The sequence below is a fragment of the Saimiri boliviensis genome, chromosome 17 (genome assembly GCF_048565385.1).
Source record: "Saimiri boliviensis isolate mSaiBol1 chromosome 17, mSaiBol1.pri, whole genome shotgun sequence".
NCBI lineage: Eukaryota > Metazoa > Chordata > Mammalia > Primates > Cebidae > Saimiri > Saimiri boliviensis.
Window position 1 is genome coordinate 18,761,113 of NC_133465.1, and position 20,176 is coordinate 18,781,288.

At 53.8% G+C, this 20,176-nt stretch overlaps 2 protein-coding genes across 2 annotated transcripts; both read left to right on the forward strand.

Annotated features, from left to right (window-relative positions):
- Positions 1-1,795: 1,795 nt before the first annotated feature.
- Positions 1,796-14,222, forward strand: LOC101049384 (TBC1 domain family member 3K-like). Its single transcript, XM_074388306.1, is given in 15 exon segments — positions 1,796-2,732; positions 2,894-2,976; positions 4,271-4,310; positions 4,794-4,874; positions 5,326-5,433; positions 5,766-5,875; positions 7,098-7,146; positions 7,695-7,815; positions 8,536-8,630; positions 9,018-9,083; positions 9,533-9,632; positions 9,985-10,137; positions 11,051-11,320; positions 12,271-12,332; positions 12,334-14,222. Coding segments are annotated over 15 exon segments (1,476 nt in total). The 5' UTR covers positions 1,796-2,666; the 3' UTR covers positions 12,406-14,222.
- On the forward strand, positions 12,493-14,222 carry LOC141581740 (uncharacterized). Its single transcript, XM_074387996.1, has 2 exons — positions 12,493-12,535; positions 12,634-14,222. The coding sequence occupies exons 1-2, from the start codon at positions 12,493-12,495 to the stop codon at positions 13,308-13,310; spliced, it is 720 nt and encodes a 239-aa protein (XP_074244097.1). The 3' UTR covers positions 13,311-14,222.
- Positions 14,223-20,176: the final 5,954 nt, after the last annotated feature.

Consider the following 20,176-nt stretch of genomic DNA (forward strand, 5'->3'; position numbering starts at 1 on the left):
GCCAGAATCCGTGGATGCTAAAGTCTCTGATATAACATGGCCTAGTATTTACATATGACCTATGCACAATAGACCATCTCTAGATTAGTTATGATACGTAATACAATGCAGATGCTATATAAATGGTTGTGTTACTGTATTGTGTAGGGAATGATGATGAGGACAAAGTCTGCACACGTTGATTGAGGCATAAGCATCTAATTTATTTTCTGAATGTTTTCCATCCACTGTTGGCTGAATGCACAGATGCAGAGCTCCCAGATACGAGGGCCAGCTGTGCTTTGAGAGTAGGATGGGTGAGGCTGCTAATGAGTACAGGGGAGCAGGTGTCCATCAGGAGGGCCCTGCACTGGGGCCTCTGGACGCCCTGTCTCAGGACTTGAGGCTCCAGGTTTGAATGGCACAGGCAGACTCAGCCCAGGTCAAAGCCCTCCCCTTGAATGTTCCTTTTGTCCCAAGTTCTTTCTGGCCCCTGGAATTTGGCATCCCGTAGGCCCTGGGTGGAAGGACAGATGAGCCAGATTTCAGAGAACATGTCTAGAAGAGTGAGCCTCTACTGTGTGCCGGGCACGCTCCCCACAGGATCCTCTAGCTAAAATAACCAAGGGTCATGGAGAGAAACACCCAATTAAAATATCAGAAACAAAAAAGAGATACCATTACAGATAGTATTTTGAAGACCATTAGCGATACTAAAAAGTCCATGAGGTAATAGTATTAGCATTTTGATTCTGAGATTCAACAGCAGGAGTCACTTCCCTCCACCCCTGTGTGTGGCCCAGGACCACCCAGGGCGGGGAGGACTGAGGTCAGGGAGCACCCATGGATGCTCTGACGCTGGCCCTGGGCCCCGGGGGTGACCGTGACGAGTAAATGGGTGCACACATGAGTGGAGCAAGCCAGGCCTGGACAGAGAAGCAACATTCAAGTGCACAGACGCATTTACCCACATACACGTGAGCACACAGGTGCACAGACACATTGCACACAGGCGTGTTGGTGCCTCAGGTAGTGGAGGAAGCTGACTCTGGGCCCTGCTGACCCGGGCAAGGCCCCATTGTGATGCGTGCCATGACCTCAGAATGCCACTTGTGCCTAGCACCCGTCTGCTCTCCGGCCTGCCTCTGTGTTCTACAGCGGCTACACACACACAGTGGCATCTGTGAGCACTTCTGTGTACTCAAAGGTTTTCTACCTGAGAGGCATAACCCAGGCCACCTGATTCATCAGAATCAGGTGAGTGTGACCTGCTCTCTTCTCTCCATGCTGACTTGGGGACAGTGGCTACGGTGTGGGCTGTGCTGGCCTCTAGGCAGCTGCCAAAGTGGGTGATCCTTCAGCACTCAGTGGGTGCCTATTCTACACTGCCCGTATGGACTATTTTCTCTTTTGTCCCCATGGTGGCTCTGTAGGGGGTGAGTGCTGTCCCGAATGTACCCATTACACAGGTGAGACTTCTGGGGTCAGAGAGGCAGTAATCAGTCTGGGAATCCAGACGTGACCCTGGGTTTTGCTCTCAGCCCTGCCTTGTGCCGAGAGGGACTTCAGGCCTGAACCCTGGGCCTCCCTGCTCTACATCCCAAATCTGTCCAGGGTTTTCCATCCCGATGGGGCAGAAACTGGCCCTGGCAGAGCCACTGGGATGAATCCACAAATTGACTGGGATGAATATCAAAACACCTCTGTGGCCTAAGCTGGGTCCTGATGGTCACTGTGGGACCCACTGGGCACACAGTCTCTTGTCCAGGAGTGAATGGGGAGCCTTCAGCCTTTGGGCAGTTGTGGCAAATGAAGACTCCCTGAAGGGCTGGCTGGAAGGAGACCGTCCCCCTCCTCTTCAGAGGGTCCAGGCACTGAGATTCTCCCCAGGTATTGCTTTCTCTCTCTGGTCCTATCGAGTCCTCACCCTCCTTTTGCCCCCAGTGTCCCCAGGAGGAATGGTCCATCTAGGTGTTCTCCAGGGGTCCTTCCTCAGTGACCCAGAGAGATGAAGCCCCCTCCTGTGTGGAGAGCTCAGAATGGTGGAGTCCGCTGTCCCTTCCCCAGAGACGTGGTTTCCACGAGCACAGAGGCTGCTTTGGAGACAGTAGATCATTTTCATACCCCAAATCAAACACCCTCCTGCTCAACTGGCGTTATTCCTAAAGTGGCTTCGCTGCTCTGAAGGGCCACGGTAGCCCAAGTGATGAGTGGAGTAGGACGGAGCAGTCAGGAGAGATCCTGTTCCCTGTGGGAAACTGGACATCTATGTAGTCCCTGAGACTCTCCGGAGGCCGACTGCACAGAGACCTCTGGTCCCTGATCCCAGTCTGCCTCCACATGTGTGGAGTAGCCCATCATGGGCCCTTCAATTTCAGCAACAGGACACCATTCAACCTGCCAGGGCAGCTGTGTGCCCGTTTCATGGCATTTGGGGACAGCGGGATTCTCTGTCCAGGTCCCACTGTTCTCACGTCCTTGAGAAGATGCCCACCCCTGCTTGGGGCTTGAGACTCCAGAGACCCATGCAGGTGTGGGCCACTGTGTCTGGCCCGTTTTCACCTGGCGGCAGTGGTGGAATGGGGGTTACGCAGCCAGCCAGCATCTGGGAGCCCAGCAGGAGCGGTTCAGGTGTTCTCTGAAGTTCTCAGGAGCAGTGTAACTTTTAGACGATTTTGTCTCACAGGATGGAGATGGTAGAGGAAGAGGATATTTTACAGGAGCGGGAGGACATTATCCTCAAGTATGAGAAGGTACAGGTCCATCTGCTCCTTGGAAGGGGCCTCTTCCAGTGTGCCCTGGTCAAAGGGGTTTGGGCTCCCTAGGAGCACAGGGTGGGGACGGGTGGCCAATGCCCCGAGGCCCCTTGTACACTTTACCTTGACCCCTCAGCAAGGCTCCCTCTGGGTTGCAGGGACACCGAGCTGGGCTGCCAGTGGACATGGAGCCTGAGCCTGTGGAAATCCACAACCGCACGGACCGCTTCGGGATTGTGCAGTGAGTCCTCCATGCTCCCCTCGGCCCCTAAAGCACCTATCTCAGCTCGGGGTGGGTTTGCTTTTAGAAAAAACCTCCTGAGGCCTTGAGGCCATGTCTCCCCAGGTCAGGCCAACTTCCTTTCCAGGGTCAGACCTCCTCCCTGGCTCCCCTGCAGGTCCAGCCTGAGGTTGTTAGGCCAGAGGTGAGGGGCCCATTCAGGCAGCAGGTGGGAATGGAGAGGGGACTAGATCAGGCCCATGGGCTCTCAGCAGTTCCATCTCCAAGTTAGCACAAGAGGAGCGGGGCAGCCTGAGGGTCTAGCCCTGTCCACTTACAGACAACCCCAGTGAGATCCAAGGTTTGTGGCCACAGGGTGAGGAGTCGCCTGGCCCAGCCTCGGGGCTGTTGTCCAGCAGGTCTCTGAGGGCCCACCGGCCCCGTTCTCCCCCATTTCCCTAGAGCCATAGCCCTCCCTGTCCCCAGGGGGGAGGGGGAAAGGCACGGGGACAGTAGGGGCTGTGGCCCTAGGGGAATGAGGGAGAAGACGGGCAGGGCCCTGTTCTGGGCATCTCACGGTGAGGCCAAAATGGCAGCAGAGCTTGCAGCTAAAGAGCCTGGGTCTGGTGCTGGGAAGGGATCCGGGGCCAGGTAAGAGGAGCCCAACCTGGCGCCCATCCCTCAGGGATCATAGCATGGAGAGACAGAGGATCCCGGGGGAGGTAGGGTGGAGGGAGCTTATGAGCCGTGCCACTTCTAAAATGCAAGGTGTGTGGCTCGGCTGCAGGGAGAAGCAGGTGGATGCTGGGAGGTCAGACCCTGCGAGCACCGTGGGCATGTAGGGTGCGAAGGGTCCTGGGTACACACTGGGTGCACTGGACAGGTCTCAGGCCAGGCTCCGGAGACCCCGGGAGTTCCACATCACGTGATCACTTCGAAGGGACTCCTGTCAGGGCCGGGTGACCCACCGTGGGCAGCCCCCATCCCATCAAAAGGGCCGACTTTTCTCAGCTCCAGCAGAAAGCACCACCTCCAGGCCAGGAGGGGCACCATATTGTCCAGCCTGACCGCCCCCCAACACCAGGGTCCCCAGTAACCCGGGCCAGGCTGGCCCTACACTCCTGTTCCTCCCAGGTCCTGGCCCCTCCTGGGAGTCAGTCCCACAGGAAAGCCCTCATCCTCCCTTCCCTGGGCCTTCTCCCGGGCTGAGCCCTGAGCTGGATGGGACAGAGCCAGTTCTTTCTGGGGGTCAGCTCCCATACCGGACGGCTCCAAGCCCCGTGCAGGTCCTCAGCTCTGCTTGGTTGCCTTGCAGTGAGACGGAGCTGCCCCCTGTCAGTTCCCAGGAGGCCAAGGTAAGCTCCTGATGCATGGGGGGCCTGACCCAGGGACAGGGGGACTGGGCAGATGATGGGTGAGGCAGAGGAGGCAGCAGGCCTGGGCGGTGCTGGGTGGGAGCAACACGCTGTCACTGGGAGGGGCAGCTTCCCTGCTGGATCTGACCCCAAGTTGCTGTATCTCTGGCAGTTTGATGGAACTCCAAAGTGAGAACCAGAGTCGTGGCTTGGGGGTGGCTGCCCACTTGTGTCAGAACCCCATCTAGAAGTTGGGACCTGATCTATGACTGGTGTCTGTGGCCTGAGGATGGCACATCCTGGGGACCCAAGGCCAGCCCACTGGCGCTCATAGGCTCAAAGGCTGTCAGCCCTTAGGGTCTGCCCTTCCCTGGCTCCTTCCAGCTGGGTCCCACCAGGGCTCCAGAACCCAAGATGCAGCATCCACCGGCCGCTCTGAGAAGCCTGGCGGCTCCACTAACTCCAGCATTCCTCCTCTGACAGCAAATTCGGCAGGAGCTGAGGCGAAACATAAAGTGGACACAAATGCTGGGAGAATGGGAGAAATACAAGAACAGCGAAAAAGTAACGTGTGGAGGGAGAGGCCCCGGAACCACTCTCTGCAGGGACAGGGGAAAGGCACCCGTGGCTGTGGCCTGGCACCCTCAGCCTCTGAGAGGGCGGGATGGCACACTGTCCTCATGCAGAGGACCACAGGCCTGGTCACCAGCTTTGCTGCCCGTTGGTGCGAGCGTCACCTTGCTGGAAGGGAATCTGAATCTCGGGCTGGGGCCACCCGGAGCTCAGGACTTGGGCAGCCTCCTGGTGACCTGAAGGAAGGAACAGGTCCAGATCAGAGTTCAGGACTCCGAGTGCCCATTTCCTCTTTCAGTCCTGGGAGGGGAGACCCTGCCCCAGCTTGACCTCACCTCTACTGAGGAATCACGGGGCCAAAATGAATGATTTACAGAATTCTCAGGTGGTCCTCACGGGGGTCGCCCCTGGCCTGAGTCACAAGATCGTTTTCTGCCCACAGCTGGTTCACCGAGTTTACAAGGGTATTCCGATGAATATCCGGGGCCAGGTGTGGTCAGTCCTTCTCAACATTGATGACATCAAGGGGAAAAACCCCAGGAAATACCAGGTACGCTTAGCCAGAGCACAACAGACAGGCCAGGCCGTGTCAGAGGCCCAGGTCTCCAGCTGTAGGGAACGAACATCAAGCCCCACTTGGGGGGGGTGTGTGCTGGCCAGATGACGTCCTGGGCACAGACAGTGACATAGGCACCACAGATGAGCTCGGCTTTGGGGACCCACCCCGGCTTCAGAAACAAGCCAAAAAGCAGCTTTCTACAGAGGGAAATCTTCCTTCTTTCCTTCCTTCCGGAAGTGCTGACTGTGGGATGACTGTCGTTTGGGGCAGGGAGTCTTCCGTCTGTTCTGAGGCTGCTTCCTCCTCTTGGCCCTGCCCTGCAGCTCATGAAGGAGAAGGGGAAGAGGTCCTGCCAACACGTGCATCAGATCGACCTGGAAGTGAAGAAGACATTAAGAAAACACATTCTTTTCCGGGAGCGCTATGGCATCAAGTAAGCCCACGGGAGCCACAGGGCCCCAGTGGAGACGGGGTGAACCAGAGGGATGAGGACTTCCCCGGAGCAGAAGCCAGGGTCACCCAGCAGGGGTGACAGAGCTGCTAAGGGATCTCCTGGCCCACCGAGCAGCTCCCAGGTTCCAAGCCCTGGGCCAGGCTGGAACATGTGGGGCCAGAAGCCAAGAGGATACTGAGGAGACAGAAGGCAGCAAAGAAAATCATGCACAATGGGGAAAAGTGCTCTCCCTGAGCCATGGGGACCCATGGTAGCACCCACGGGAGGGCGGCAGGATGGAGGGACCCGTGACCCTCCCCAAGCAGCACTGACAGCACCAAATGCTGTGGGCATTCAGGATCCTGGACACTCTCATCCAGGTCTGCTGGGAATGTGACATGGCACAGCCACTTTGGCGGCCAGTTGGGCAGTGGCTCACAAAGCTCAATGCACTTGAACCACACGTCCCCAAAGTGTCACAGATATTGAACCCAATGGCTTGGAAACTGACATCCACATGTAACCTGCATGCCACATTCACTGCTTCATTCATCGTCACTCACACACAGAGCCTTTGGGGACGACCTTCAGCATGGGAATGGGGCGAGGAAGGTTGGTTCTCCCTTGAAATAGAAGACTCAGTGAGAAAAGGGAACGAGCCAGTGATGCCCGCACAAATGTGGGTGGAACCTAGATGCAGTTTGCTAAGAGAAAGAAGCCAGACCCGAAAAGCTACCACTGTAGGATTCCCATTCTTAGGCCATTGTGGAAAAGGTCAAACCAGAGGGACTGAGAACCCGCCTGGGTGATCAGGAGCTGATGGAATGGGAAAGGCGGGCTCCATAGGGGCCACTCTGGAGACCTGGAGGATGAAGGAGTCGCTAGAGGAGGGGCTGGAGCGGTGGCCGGGAGACTCTGCACATTGGGTTAGAACTGTGGCAGAACTGTACCCCCAAAGACTGAACTGGTGTGTGCAAACTGAAAAAAAGTCCATCAAAGCAAAAATGATTAGTCAACTCACTGTCCAGCTGGGCTATCTGCATTTCATAGATGTGGACTTTACTGAAACATTTCTTAAACAGTCAAAGGCCCTGAAGAGCTCACTGCTTTTCTAGTGAATCATCTGAACCTGAAATGGGATTTGTTGTTAGGGTTTGTAGACAAAGTGAAACTAATAGCATCTCCACAAAAGAAATGAAAGCCCCCTTTCTCTGTCTCCTAGGCAGCGAGAACTATTCCACATCCTGCTGGCCTACGCAGAGTATAATCCGGTGAGTATTCCGGGCAGTGACCATATTCCCATATTCATGGCCATATTCCCGGGTCATATTGCCATATTCACTGGCGTGGGTGTCTATTGGGGGTGTCGTAGCTTCTTTCCAAGTCAGTATTTGTGAGCCACCAGGATATAGAAGGCATGACTCTAGCTCACCGCAGGCATAAACCTCCAAGCAAGGGGGGTGGTCTCAAGGGGTCAAACTGAGTCACAAAGGAGTCAGGGCCCTGACTCCTGGTGTCACCTGGGCCTGACCACCACTTCTCAGAGCAGGAAATGACACCTTCCTCCTGGGGCTGCCCCAAAGCCCAGGAGCGTGGCGGTGTCGCACGCAGGACGGTGCTCTCAGGAGACATTTTGATCAGTTGCTGAAGCGCCTGATGGACATGGCTCTTGTCGTGAAATGAAATGAATTTGCATCCCGAGGAAGCCCCCCAGTCCCCTCTGTCCTCTCCAATGCCATGAGTCCTCCCAGGTGACCTCAGCACCCAGGTGATATCCTTCCATGGTGATGTCCTTCCACGGTGACTCTGGCTCTTGCAGGAGGTGGGCTACTGCAGAGACCTGAGCCAGGTGGCCGCCTTGTTCCTGCTGTACCTTCCCGAAGAGGACGCATTCTGGGCACTGGCACAGCTGCTGGCCAGTGAGAGGCACTCCCCGCAGGGTAGGTGGACGGTGGACAGGTGCCCCTGGGGCCTCTTGCTACCAAACCCGGGGATGGCCACCCTGGCCAGGTGATCTCAACTTTGAGTGAAGGCACCTTCCTGTGTCGCCAGCTTGTTGGGAGCCTTTAGGATGTCTCTGCTGAGGGTCCCACAGGAGCTGGGGGCTGACCCCCAGAGCCCAAGTCAGACGCCTTTCATTCCCATCAGCAGAGGGCATCTCATCCTCCCCATGGCTGCCCTCTGTGTCCCGGAGCCACACCCTCCAGCTCTGATTCTGTGCAGCTGACTCTCCCCTCCCTGAGAGTCTTCCTGCCCTTCAGCTGCCTGGGCTCCAGCTGCGCCTGGTCCCCACGAATGGGCCTACTGAGCCCAGATGGCAGCATCTTCCCATCCCATGTCCTCTGGCCCGACGCCACTTCCAGGAGACGACCATGAAGCCCAGCACCCACTCTTTTCTGGCTGCCCTCTGTCTTGGCCTCAAAGTCAGCCTTGCCCTCCCAGCACCTGGCCCCAGAGGCCTCCAGGAGCACCTCCAGCCAGGCTCCAGGGGATGTTCTCACCCCTCCTCCCCAGGGCCAAGGCCGAACGGTGGGGTCAGCAGATGGGAGGGTGGGAGGCCTCGGGGATTGGGGGCATCTGCAGCTGCCCAGCTCTTCTAACTGATGGGTCCACATCTTGGGAGAGAGCTCTGATTTCATGATGGGCTGGGGGCTTCTCAGGATTCCACAGCCCAAATGGTGGGACAGTCCAGGGGCTCCAAGACCATCAGGAGCATGTGGCGCCCTCGTCACAACCCAAGACCATGTGGCATCTGGTGAGTTTATGGTCCTCTGGACTCTTCTCCAGAGGCCCTGCATCATGTGGGCTGGAGGAGCAGGGGAGCTGGAGCCCCTCTTGTGGCTGGTGACAGGCTGAGTGGCAGCCAGGGCCTGACCTAGGACTTAGGGTTCTCTGTGGGCTGGGATTTGGGGCTTTTTCCCAGCCCTGGAGGAGACAGAGGCACAGGGACTGAGGCCCAGCTCCTGCAGAGCAGGGCCAAGGGCAGTGTGTCCCCCAGGAGTGCGGGAAGGGGAAGGTGTTGTGGGGAGCCCTGGACACCGCCCAGTGTTCTGCACTTAGGGAGGGGTCTTCAGTGGGCCCTGGAAGAGGGAGGTTTCTAGAGCAGCCCAGGGGGCCCTGAGCACCTTGTTCCTCCCATCAGGACAAGGAAGGACTAGGCGCACAAGGTACCGCCTTAGGTGTGCTTCTCCAGATGCTCAGTGATGAGGTAAGGAGGCACAGGGAGTCTCAGGGACCCTCCTTGCCGTGCAGTGCCCTGCGCTTCCCCAGCTGGGGGGTCTGGCTCACCCCCAGCCCACAGAAGGCACATGCGGGTCCCCACAGGACACACAGTGAGACCCTCTGCCCCAGAGGGATCATCCCAAGGCAGAGGCCGGGGCTGAGGACCAGCCGCCTCATGGGCAGACTGGGCCAGGATCTGACTCGGGAGGGCTCAGGGAAGCCTCACGCCTCTCTCTCCAGAAGCCACCTCCCCACCGAAATCAGTGCCTTCCATGAGGAGTTGCAAGACCTTTTCTGACCCAGCCTCCCGGAGGGGTCAGGCCACCCTCATGGGGAAGGTCACTGACTCTGGGGACTGAAGCCCCACTGTTTCCAGCTTGAGCCCCAGCCTCAGCCTGGAAGGGCCAGGTGCTCCCATCCCTGCTGTCCCCACAGATCTCTCTCGGCCTCACCCTGCGCCTGTGGGATGTCTATCTCATGGAGGGGGAGCAGGTGCTGATGCCCATGATGAGATGCATCCACAAGGTTCAGAGGAGTAAGTCCACCTGGGGAGCACTGGGGTCAGACCCCAGTTGACCCGAGGGAGCTTCCTCACACTGTCCTCATGATCCTCTGTTCTGGCCCCGAGGGAAGTCTGGCCAGGTGGGCTGGGAGGGCACAGTGACACCGAGCCCATCCCCCACATGACCCAGATGAAAGTTGGGAGTGTGGTGAGCACTGCCCTGCCCAGGCCACCCCCCAGCCACAGCCTTCTGTGCACATCTGGACTCCTGGGGTGGCCACAAAAGGATCTGGCACCGCACAGTGGGAGACTGAAGTGGCCACGGGGTATGGGCTCTGACCTCTCCCAGGGAACTCTCCTGGCCTGATGCCCACCCTGTCCCTAGAGCGCCTCCTGAGAACATCAAGGTCTGGCCTGTGGGCACGTTTTTGCGACCTATTTTCGTGGACCTCAGTATGGAAGGACGAAAAGGTCTTGAAAGATCTTTGGGCCTCAAGGCAAAAACTCACCAAGAAGCACGAGGACCTGCCATCCCCAGGTGGGCTCCAGTGCCAGGTCCCCTCCCGAGTTCCCCTCTGGGGAAGTCAATGGTGGGGGAATGCCTGGGACCCCCAACCTCTTCAGCCTTTCTTCCTCCTCTTCCTTCTAGACTGTAAGAAAGTACAGTAGGCCCACCGGTCCTCAGGGCAGGCGCTCAGTGCGTGTGGACTGGACGTGCTGTGCACACAGGAGGGGGATGTGGGCAAGACCCTCCCACAAGCCCCCTCCCACTTTCCATGGTGGCTCGTTGTCACCATCATGGGACCCTCAAGGGCACCGGAGGAGCCAGACCCATTTGTGGGAGCCCCCGTCCCTCCCTGTGAACACTGACAGCCTCAGAGAGCAGCAGAGGCCCCTCACTCCTGCACACTCCTTCAGGGGTGCCGTGACCACAAGCCTTGAGCCAGGGAGACGAGGGAATCGGTGTCCCTGACCCCCAGAGCATTTAGGGACAGGACATAGGTGGGACCCCGGGCCCAGAGCCAGAGCTCAGAGTTCAGCCAGATGTGTGAACGGTCAGTGCTGGCATGGACTGGGCAGTTCAGGAGAGCAGAAGGTGACCCACATCCAGGCCCAATCACCCACTTTGGAGACAGGTCCCCATGGGAGGTGGCAAGTGTGCTGGGTGACAGCCAAGGCCCCTCCCACCTGAGTTCTACCTGGGGGCTGTAGCCCTGGGAGGAGGGTGTGTGACAGGAAGCCCCCAGCCAGCCTGAACCCTGGGGGACAGTCCCAGGAGCCACCTGCCATGCCCCGACAGCCTCCTTACCCCAAGTGGCACACTCCCTTCTCTCTGGAATCAGCAGACTACAGGCGTGTCCTCAGTGTGAGACCCCAGGCACGTGGGACCCGGCCCAGAAAGGCCTGCATGGGCTCGCTGGAGATGCCGACCATCTCTGTTTTCCTTTCAGCCAAACCCGAGGAAGGGTCCTCGGCACCCAGGCCTGTGCTGGCTTCACCTGGCAGGAACACCCTCTGCAAGGGGGATGGTCAGCCCCCTCCCAGCCCAGCAACCCGGTTCCAGCAGCACCCTGTGTCCAGCCCGGCCCTGGCTCAGGGAGGATCTCGCCATTCCTGGCGATATTTAGAATGGAGTTCCATGCCCCAGCTCCCGACGGACCTGGATGTGGGCGGCCCTTGGTTTCCCCATTATCACTTCGAGCAATCATGCTGGGTCCGTGTCCATTCCGACTGTGTCCTGGACATCCCCGGGACCATGGGACAGGCCTAGCCCAGGAAGCCCATGGGGACCCCAACACCGGGCCCTGCCCAAGGCCCATCAGGACTAAGAGGAAGGTTGGGAGATATCCCCACTGCAACATGGGCACCTGTATTTGGCCCCTTCGCCAAATGACTGTGACTGGAAGGAGCCACGGAGCAGCCCGCCAGCTCTCAACCCTAACTCTAACCCTAACCCCTGACCCTAACACTAACCCCTGACCCTAACCCTAACCCTAACCTGAACCCTAACCCTAACCCCACAGCCCCAGACACCTTGGAAAATCCCGTTCAATGGGGAGGCTTGTCCCATCAAGGCCACGAGAGAGAGAGAGAGGAGCATGGCATCCCCACAGCCCTGGCCAGCCAGCAGCATGCCCCAGGGCTTCTGTACCAACCTGTGGGAGTGTTCCCCTCCTAGGGCACAATTCCCAGGCCAAGAGGGGCCTGGCCTACACCCCCAGCCCTGGGATGAGAGGGGCACTAGGGGTATGTTGGGCTCCTAGCTGTAGTCAGCATGACCATGCCAGGGACCCTGGCACTGGGGAGCTCTGCCACTGTCCCAGAAGCTGGGCGAGGCTAAAAGCCTCGCAGCCACTGCTGCAGCCTGGCCACCACCAGTTGCCTTTCAGCTGCCAGTGCAGGCTTTCCCAGTACTCCCACCAAAGAGAATTACGACAGAGGATGATGTTGGTCCTGAGCTGAGCAAAACAGCACACCCTGTGGATGGAGCCGGCTTCTTTCCCGGCCACCTCGTTTGCTGCATGGGCCCTTGGAAGAAGTGGCCTTGAGACGGGCATGGGGACTAAAGAGGCTCAGCACCATGCATCTGCCGTTACCAAGGCTCACCAGGCTGACACCACTGCTGAGCACCCTATTTGTGGATGAGATACACCCAGTATCTGGGATGGCACCATTTCCCAGGAGGACCAGCTGGCCACCTGCTGACAGGCTGACCACCCTGCGGAGGGGTCGGAGATTGGCTTTCTCTGCACTGAGCCACAATGTGGGCATGGACCTGCCGGCCCTGCAGTGCACGCGGCACTGATTCCCAACAGGACACCCCATTCACAGCCGGGGACGAGCAGCGGTGCGCTCCCACCTCAGGGCCTTGGCTCTGCCACCTCTGCTTGGAATGTTCTCAGTTCTAGAAGCATCTGGGCCAGGGCTCACGGCTGGTTAAGCACCCGAGGTCCCAAACAAGCCTCCCATCCTCGTTTTACTTTTTGGGAAACTTACCAACATTTCCTGAGATGTGACTTACCGCCCTGGTAAGTGCACAGCGCAAAAGACATTCCGCGAGCTGTAGCTGAGGTGCGCTCGCCCAGCAAGGCCGTCTGTGCTGTTCGCCCTCAAGGCCTTCCCCGGCGCCCCCACGCGGAAGGCAGCTGCGGACGAGAGACGGGCCTCGCACCGCCCGGGGCTGCGGAAGCCGGCGCCGGTTCGCGGGGCTCCGGGCCGCCTCTCAGAGCCGCGAGCTACGGCCGCCCCCGGACTCGCACCACGGCCGCCGGGGGACCGCCACCCCGCAGAGACGGAGGCGGTGACGCCGGAGCCGCAGCCGGTCCCGGGGTCGGAGCCGGTCCCGCAGCCGATCGCGCCGCAGCCGCTCGAAGTCTGGGTCCCGCTCTCGCTCCCGGTCGACCTCCAAGTCCAGATCCGCGCGAAGGTCCGAGTCCAAGTCCTCGTCGGTCCCCAGATCTCGCGCGCGGTCCCGGTCCCGATCTGGGTCCAGGACTCCTCGCCCCGCGTCCAAGAGGGAATCCAAACCCAGGTCGCGATCGGAGAGTCCCCCTAAGTCTCCCGAAGAGGAAGGAGCGCTGTCCTCGTAAGAAAAAGACGCATCCGCGAGCAGTAGACATGGAGTACTTGGGGGAAGAGGACCACAGACTCAGTCCATCTAAGAAGAGTCCTTGGAACAAGCAACTGGCTATTGAGAAGGTTATTTTGTGACATTCCTCTAACTTTTTCCTTGTTTAAGCGTTGCCTCCGTTGGCAAACTTCATTTTATGTGCCATTTTGTTGCTGTTATTCAAATTTCTTGTAATTTAATGAGGTGAACGACTTCAGATTTCATTATTAGATTTGGATATTTGAGGTAAAATTTCATTTTGTTATATAGTGCTGACTTTTTGTTTGAAATTGAACAGATGAGTAACCTAATTTGTGGCCTCCTGACTTTTAAGGACACGCGTGCAGCCATTACACACGGCCTAAAGCTGTCAAGAGACTGACTGAACATTGCCTTCATTCCTTAAAAACCTACAAAAGTTGGTGTAAATTTGTATATGTTATTTACTTTCAGATCTAAATGGTCATCTGAACCCAAATTATAAAGACTTTTCAGGTGAAAAGACTTGATTTTTTGAAACAATTGTTTCTCAGACACAATTCTAATCTCTTACGTATTTTTGTGCACTAGGCACAGTTGTGTAGCAGTTGAGTAGTGCTGGTTAGCTGTTACGGTGGCGTGCTGCAGTGCAGAGTGCTTGGCTGTTTCCTGTTTTCTCCTGATTGCTCCTGTGTAAAGATGCCTTGTCGTGCGGAAACAAATGGCTGTCCAGTTTATTAAAATGCCTGACAACTGCACTTCCAGTCACCCGGGCCTTGCATGTAAATAACGGAGCATACAGTGAGCACATCTAGCTGATGATAAATACAGCTATTGTTTCCTCCTCCCCCCAGAAATGGTAAATCTGATCATATTATATGTATGAACTTAACATGGAAAATGTTAAGAAAATGGATGTAACTTTGTAAGTACTTACAACATGGTGTATCTTTTTGCTTATAAATATTCTGTACTATAACCATTGTTTCTGTAGTTTAATTAAAACATTTTCTTGGTGTAAAAAAAAAGAAAAAGACATTCAGTGATGGAGCACACCAGCCCCCAGATCACAAAGCCAATCATGCCCAGCCCCTCTCCAGGCCCCCAGCCCTGAAACCAGTGTTCTGACTTCTGACAACACCATGAGCCTGCCTTTTGTACTTTACACTCATGGAAAGATAACCACCTCCATGTTGTAAAATAAACACATGCTGTTGAAATGACTTTACATATATACCTTCCATCCAGCTTCCCCTAACAATGACATTTTGCATTACCATGGCACATTTGTCAAAAGTAAGAAATTTAGGCCGGGTGTGGCGGCTCACGCCTGTAATCCCAGCAATTTGAGAGGTTCAGTTTCACTTGAGCCCAGGAGTTTGAGACCAGCCTAGGCAGACCCTGTCTCTAGAGAAAAGTAAAAGAAATTAGCCAGGTATATTGGCATCTGCCTGTAGTCCCGCTTAGTCAGGCGGCTGAGGTGGGAGGATTGCCTGAGCCCGACTTCCAGGAAGCAGTGAGCCATGATCAATCACAGACTGCACTCCAGCCTGAGTCACAGAGTGAGACTTTATCTCTTTTTTTTTTTTCTTTTTTTTTTTTGAGACAGAGTTTCGCTCTTGTTACCCAGGCTGCAGTGCAATGGCGCGATCTCGGCTCACCGCAACCTCCGTCTCCTGGGTTCAGGCAATTCTCCTGCCTCAGCCTCCTGAGTAGCTGGGATTACAGGCACGTGCCACCATGCCCAGCTAATTTTTTGTATTTTCAGTAGAGACGGGGTTTCACCATGTTGACCAGGATGGTCTCGATCTCTTGACCTCGTGATTCACCTGCCTCAGCCTCCCAAAGTGCTGGGATTACAGGTGTGAGCCACTGCGCCCGGCCGAGACTTTATCTCTTAAAAAAAAAAAAAAAAAAAAAAATTTAACATAGGTGCAATCCTATTAACTAAATGATAACATGAACCATTATCTAAGATTATTAACGCAGTAATTTTATGAATATGGTGACATTTATTCAGATTTCACCCGTTTTTGTCTAACTTCTCACACTGGTCCCAAGATCCCACCTCCGACTCACCCTCTGCCTTCAGCTCATGTCTCCTCGGCTTCCTCGAGATGGTCCCACCAAACACGCACCTGGGCTGAAGGGTAAAGCTGAGTGCTCCTGGGCCCCACATCTCTGCAGCATGTTAGCGTACTGAGTACTGCAGACAATGGGAACATAATGGTAGCTATCTGTGTAAACACAGAAAAGGATCCTAAAACTACAGTATAAACAATAAAAATGGTACACCTGGCCAGGTGTGGTGGTTCATGCCTATAATCCCAGCACTCTGGGAAGCCAAGTTGGGAGGATCACTTGGGCCCAGGAGTTCTAGACTAGTCTGGTCAACATAACAAGACTCCATCTCTCCTTTTTTTATTATTTATTTATTTTTTCTGAGACGGTCCTGCTCTGTCACCCAGGCTGAAGTGCAGTGGTGGGATCTTGGCTCACTGCAACTTCTGCCTCCCAGATTCAAGCGATTCTTCTGCCTCAGCCTCCCGAGTAGCTAGGACTATAAGTGCACGTCACCGTGCCAGGCTAATTTTTTGTATTTTTAGTAGAGACGGGTTTCACTGTGTTAGCCAGGATGGTCTCAATCTCCTGACCTCATGATCTGCGCTCCTCAGCCTCCCAAAGTGCTGGGATTCCAGGCGTGAGCCACTGCGCTCTGCAATCCCATCTCTTCTTAAATATCAGTTTTTAGAGATTGTACAGCTGTATAGCGCAGCTCCATTATAACCTTATGGGACCACCATCCTGTATGTATTCCGGTATGGACTGAAATGTCGTTATCTGACAGGTGATTGCATAAGTAATCTAGAGATGATTTAAAGTATACGAGAAGATGTACTAGGGTTATATGCAGATACTGCACCATTTTATATCAGGACTTGAGCATCTGTGGATTTTGATATCTGTGAGAGATGGTGAAATTGATTCCCCACATACATTCATTGACAACTGTATACATTTCACACCCCACAGAAGGCTCCAATCCCTGCACCCTCAGCCCCAGGTAAACTCTATTACTGAGATTAGTTTGCCTGATGATAACTTCATATAAATGGAATCACACATTATCTATCCTTGTAGGTCTAACTTCTTCGCTCACACATGAGCTGTGTGAGATTCATTCGCGTGTGTAGGTGTATGATTGTATTCATTTTCTTTGCTGTATTGTAGTCTAGTCTTGAATGTACCATGGTTTTTTAACCATCCTTCTGTGATAGATATTTGGGAAGTTTCTAGTTTCTAATTTGTAAATTATGCTGCCATAAGGATTGTTGTAGTTGTATTTTAGTGAAGATATAGACACATCTGTTAAGGTACATGTGCAGGGAGGACATTGCTAGCTCAAACTCTAAAGTGCTGGGATTACAGGCGTGAGCCACCACACCTGGCCGAAATAGAATATTCTCTTTTTTTAGAGATGGGGGTCTCGCTATGTTGCCCAGGCTGGAATACAGTGGCTATTCACAGGAGCGATCCCACTACTGATCAGCATGGGAGTTTTGACCTGCTCTGTTTCTGCCCTGGGCCGGTTCGCCCCTCCTTAGGCAACCTGGTGGTCCCCCCTTCCCGGGAGGCCACCATATTGATGTGGAACTTAGTGCGGACACCCAATCGGCATAGTGCACTACAGCCCAGAACTGCTGGGCTCAAGCGATCCTCCCACTTCAGGCTCCTAAATAGCTGGGGCCACAGGCAAGCCACCACGCCCCGCAATAGAATATTCTTTAGTGAGGTCTGCTGGTGACCATTTTTTCTGTTTTTGTCTGAAAATCTTATTCTGTGTTATCTTGGAAATATTTTTTTATATAAACTTCTGATAAAATATTATATAAAGTTGTGGGTTGATAGTTGTTATTATTATTATTACTTTGAGACAGGGTCTCACTCTGTTGCCTGTGCTGGAGTGGAGGAATGTGATCTCGGCTCACTGCAGCCTTGACCTCCCAGGGCTCGGGTGACCCTTCCACCTCAGCCTCCCCAGTAGCCAGGACTACATGCACATGTCACCATGCCTAACTAATTTTTGTATGTTTTATAGAGACAGGGCTTTGCCCTGTTGCCCAGGCTGGTCTCTAACTCCTGAGCTCTAGCAATCCATCCACCTTGGACTTCTAGAGTGCTGGGCCATGCCTGGCCATTAGTTACTTTTTATAGCACATTGAAGATTTAATATCAGTCTTCTGCCTTCCATTGTAACTGTTGAAAAAATCAGCTGTTTATGTGGCGCACCCTTTTTTTTTGACAGAGTCTCGCTCTGTCGTCCAGGTTGGAGTGCAGTGGCACAGTCTCGGCTCAGTGCAACCTCTGCCTCCCAGGTTCAAGCGATTCTCTTGCCTCAGCCTCCCAAGTAGCCAGGATTACAGGAGTGTGCCATCATGCCTGGCTAATTTTTGTATTTTTAGTAGAGATGAGCTTTCACCATGTTGGCCAGCCTAGTCTCAAACTCCCGTCCTCAGGTAATCTGCCCGCCTTGGCCTCCCAAAGTGCTGGGATTATAGGCATGAGCCACCACGCCCAGCCAAGTGACATTCCTTTGAAGGTAATCTGCTTCTCCCACCCCTAGAAATTTTTAATAATTTTTCTTCATTTTTATTTGCTGAAGTTTTGTTATTAATAATCTGTCCGCAGATTTCTTTCTATTTCTTTTGTTTGCAGTTCATAGTGATTCTTGAATTAGTGTGTTGATTTCTGTCATCACCACAGGAAAATTGTCAGCCGCTAGCTTTTAAAATATTTCTTTTTTTTTTTTTTTTTGAGACAGAGTGTCGCTCTTGTTACCCAGGCTGGAGTGCAATGGCACGATCTCGGCTCACCGCAACCTCCGCCTCCTGGGTTCAAGCAATTCTCCTGCCTCAGCCTCCTGAGTAGCTGGGACTACAGGCACGCGCCACCATGCCCAGCTAATTTTTTTTGTATTTTTAGTAGAGACGGGGTTTCACCATGTTGACCGGGATGGTCTCGATCTCTCGACCTCGTGATCCACCCGCCTCGGCCTCCCAAAGTGCTGGGATTACAGGCTTGAGCCACCGCGCCCGGCCTAAAATATTTCTTTGATAAATTATCTCTTCTCCCCTTTGGTTACAATTTATTAGATTAAAACCAAAACCAACCAGCCTGGCCAACATAGTGAAACTCCATCTCTACTAAAAATACAAAAATTAGCCGGGTTGTGGTGGCATGTGCCTGTAATCCTAGCTACCCAGGGCTGAGGCAGGAAAATTGCTGGAACCAGGGAGGCAGAGGCTGCAGTGAGCTGAGATTGTGTCACTGAACTCCAGCCTGAGGGAAAGAGCAAGACCCCGTCTCAAAAACAAAACAAAACAAAAAAACTAAAACCAGGGACCAGGGCCAGGCAAGGTGCCTCATGCCTGTAATCCTGACATTTTGGAAGGCCGAGACGGGTGGATCACCTGAGGTCAGGAGTTCAAGACCAGCCTGGCCAACATGGTGAAACCCCGTCTCTACGAAAAATACAAAAATGAGCCGGGCATGGTGGCCCACATCTGCAGCCTCAGCTACTCAGGAGGCTGAGGGAGGAAAATTGCTTGAACCCAGGAGGTGGAGGTTGCAGTGAGCAGAGATCACACCACTGCACTCCAGCCTGGGCAACAGAGTGAGATGAGACTCTGTCTCAAAAAAAAAGGTTATGAATGCTTGATGAACTACATTTGTTAGAATATTTGTTGTAAAATACTATTCACTGATTTGTAAACAATGTTAGATTAATTTCATTCACTGGATTTCTGATAATTAACTTACTGATTTTACCACTGATTTGTTGTAATTAATACAACTGGTATTAAAAAAACTGACGATTCCCTTAAAATTAGGAGCATAATTCAAGAAACTTCTGATAAAACTTTATTTTTTATTTTTTCTTGAAAAGGAGTCTTGCTCTCTTCCCCAGGCTGGAGTGCAATGGTGTGATCTCGGCTCACTGCAACCTCCGTCTCCTGGGTTCAAGCAATTCTCCTGTCTCAGCCTCCTGAGTAGCTGGGGTTACAGGAGTGGGCCCCCATGCCAGGCTAACTTTTTGTATTTTTAGTACAGATGGATTTCACTATGTTGGCCAGGCTGGGATCGAACTCCTGACCTCGTGATCTGCCCTCCTCGGCCTCCCCAAGTGCTGGGATAACAGGTGCAAGCGACCGTGCTCGGCCAATTTATTTTAACTTCCATGTAAACTAAAATGACTCTATCAAGTTAATTCAGAAATACAATGCAGGGTATTAGTTTGGCACAGCTGGGTATTCAGGCTAATGTAATATTCTTGATATTTTTAAATTCTTGTTTTGACTTTAGTTATATGTGGATCACCAGATTTCAAAAGATTAAATGACAATACTCTTAGCAGCAAGCTTCCCTAATATATAAACATTCTAATGGGTGATGATTCAGAAGGCACCCGAAGCATCTGTACTGCCAAATGTCATTCATCCCCTTATACCTGCCCGACAGATATCCCATTCTGGGACACTGGCTAAATGGGTGGGTGGAGAGAAAGACAAGATAAAGTGGTATAAACAAATGGATTTGGAGTCTTACTGACAGTGATCAAAACCCCGTCTCTACCTCTTCCCAGCTTTATGAACCTGCATAAGTTACCCGGAGCCTCAGGCCACATCTGTAAATTGAGGGTTGTGATGGCAGCCATCTCACAGGGTCTCTTTTCGGGGAAGGGCAAGAGTGATGGATTAAGTGAGATAGTAATTGTAAAGCACTTAATTCAAGGAGGGCGGGTAATAAGTACTTCATAAGTAATGACCGCCATTATCATGACTGAGGTGTCTGCACGTGTCGGGGGATAAGGCGACTTCAGAATTTCTGGTAGGCGGGGCAAAGGCTGCAATCACACTGGAAGTCGAGGTGAGACACTGCTTAGCTGGAGAGAACGAGGAAAGAGGAACTTAGAGTCCTCCTCCCCCAG

Coding starts and splice junctions, on each gene's coding strand:
- LOC141581740 (XM_074387996.1), top strand. CDS start 12,493: ATGTTCTCAGTTCTAGAAGCATCTGGGCCAGGGCTCACGGCTG. Junction 12,536..12,633: donor TGGGCCAGGGCTCACGGCTG/GTTAAGCACCCG, acceptor CGCCCTGGTAAG/TGCACAGCGCAAAAGACATT.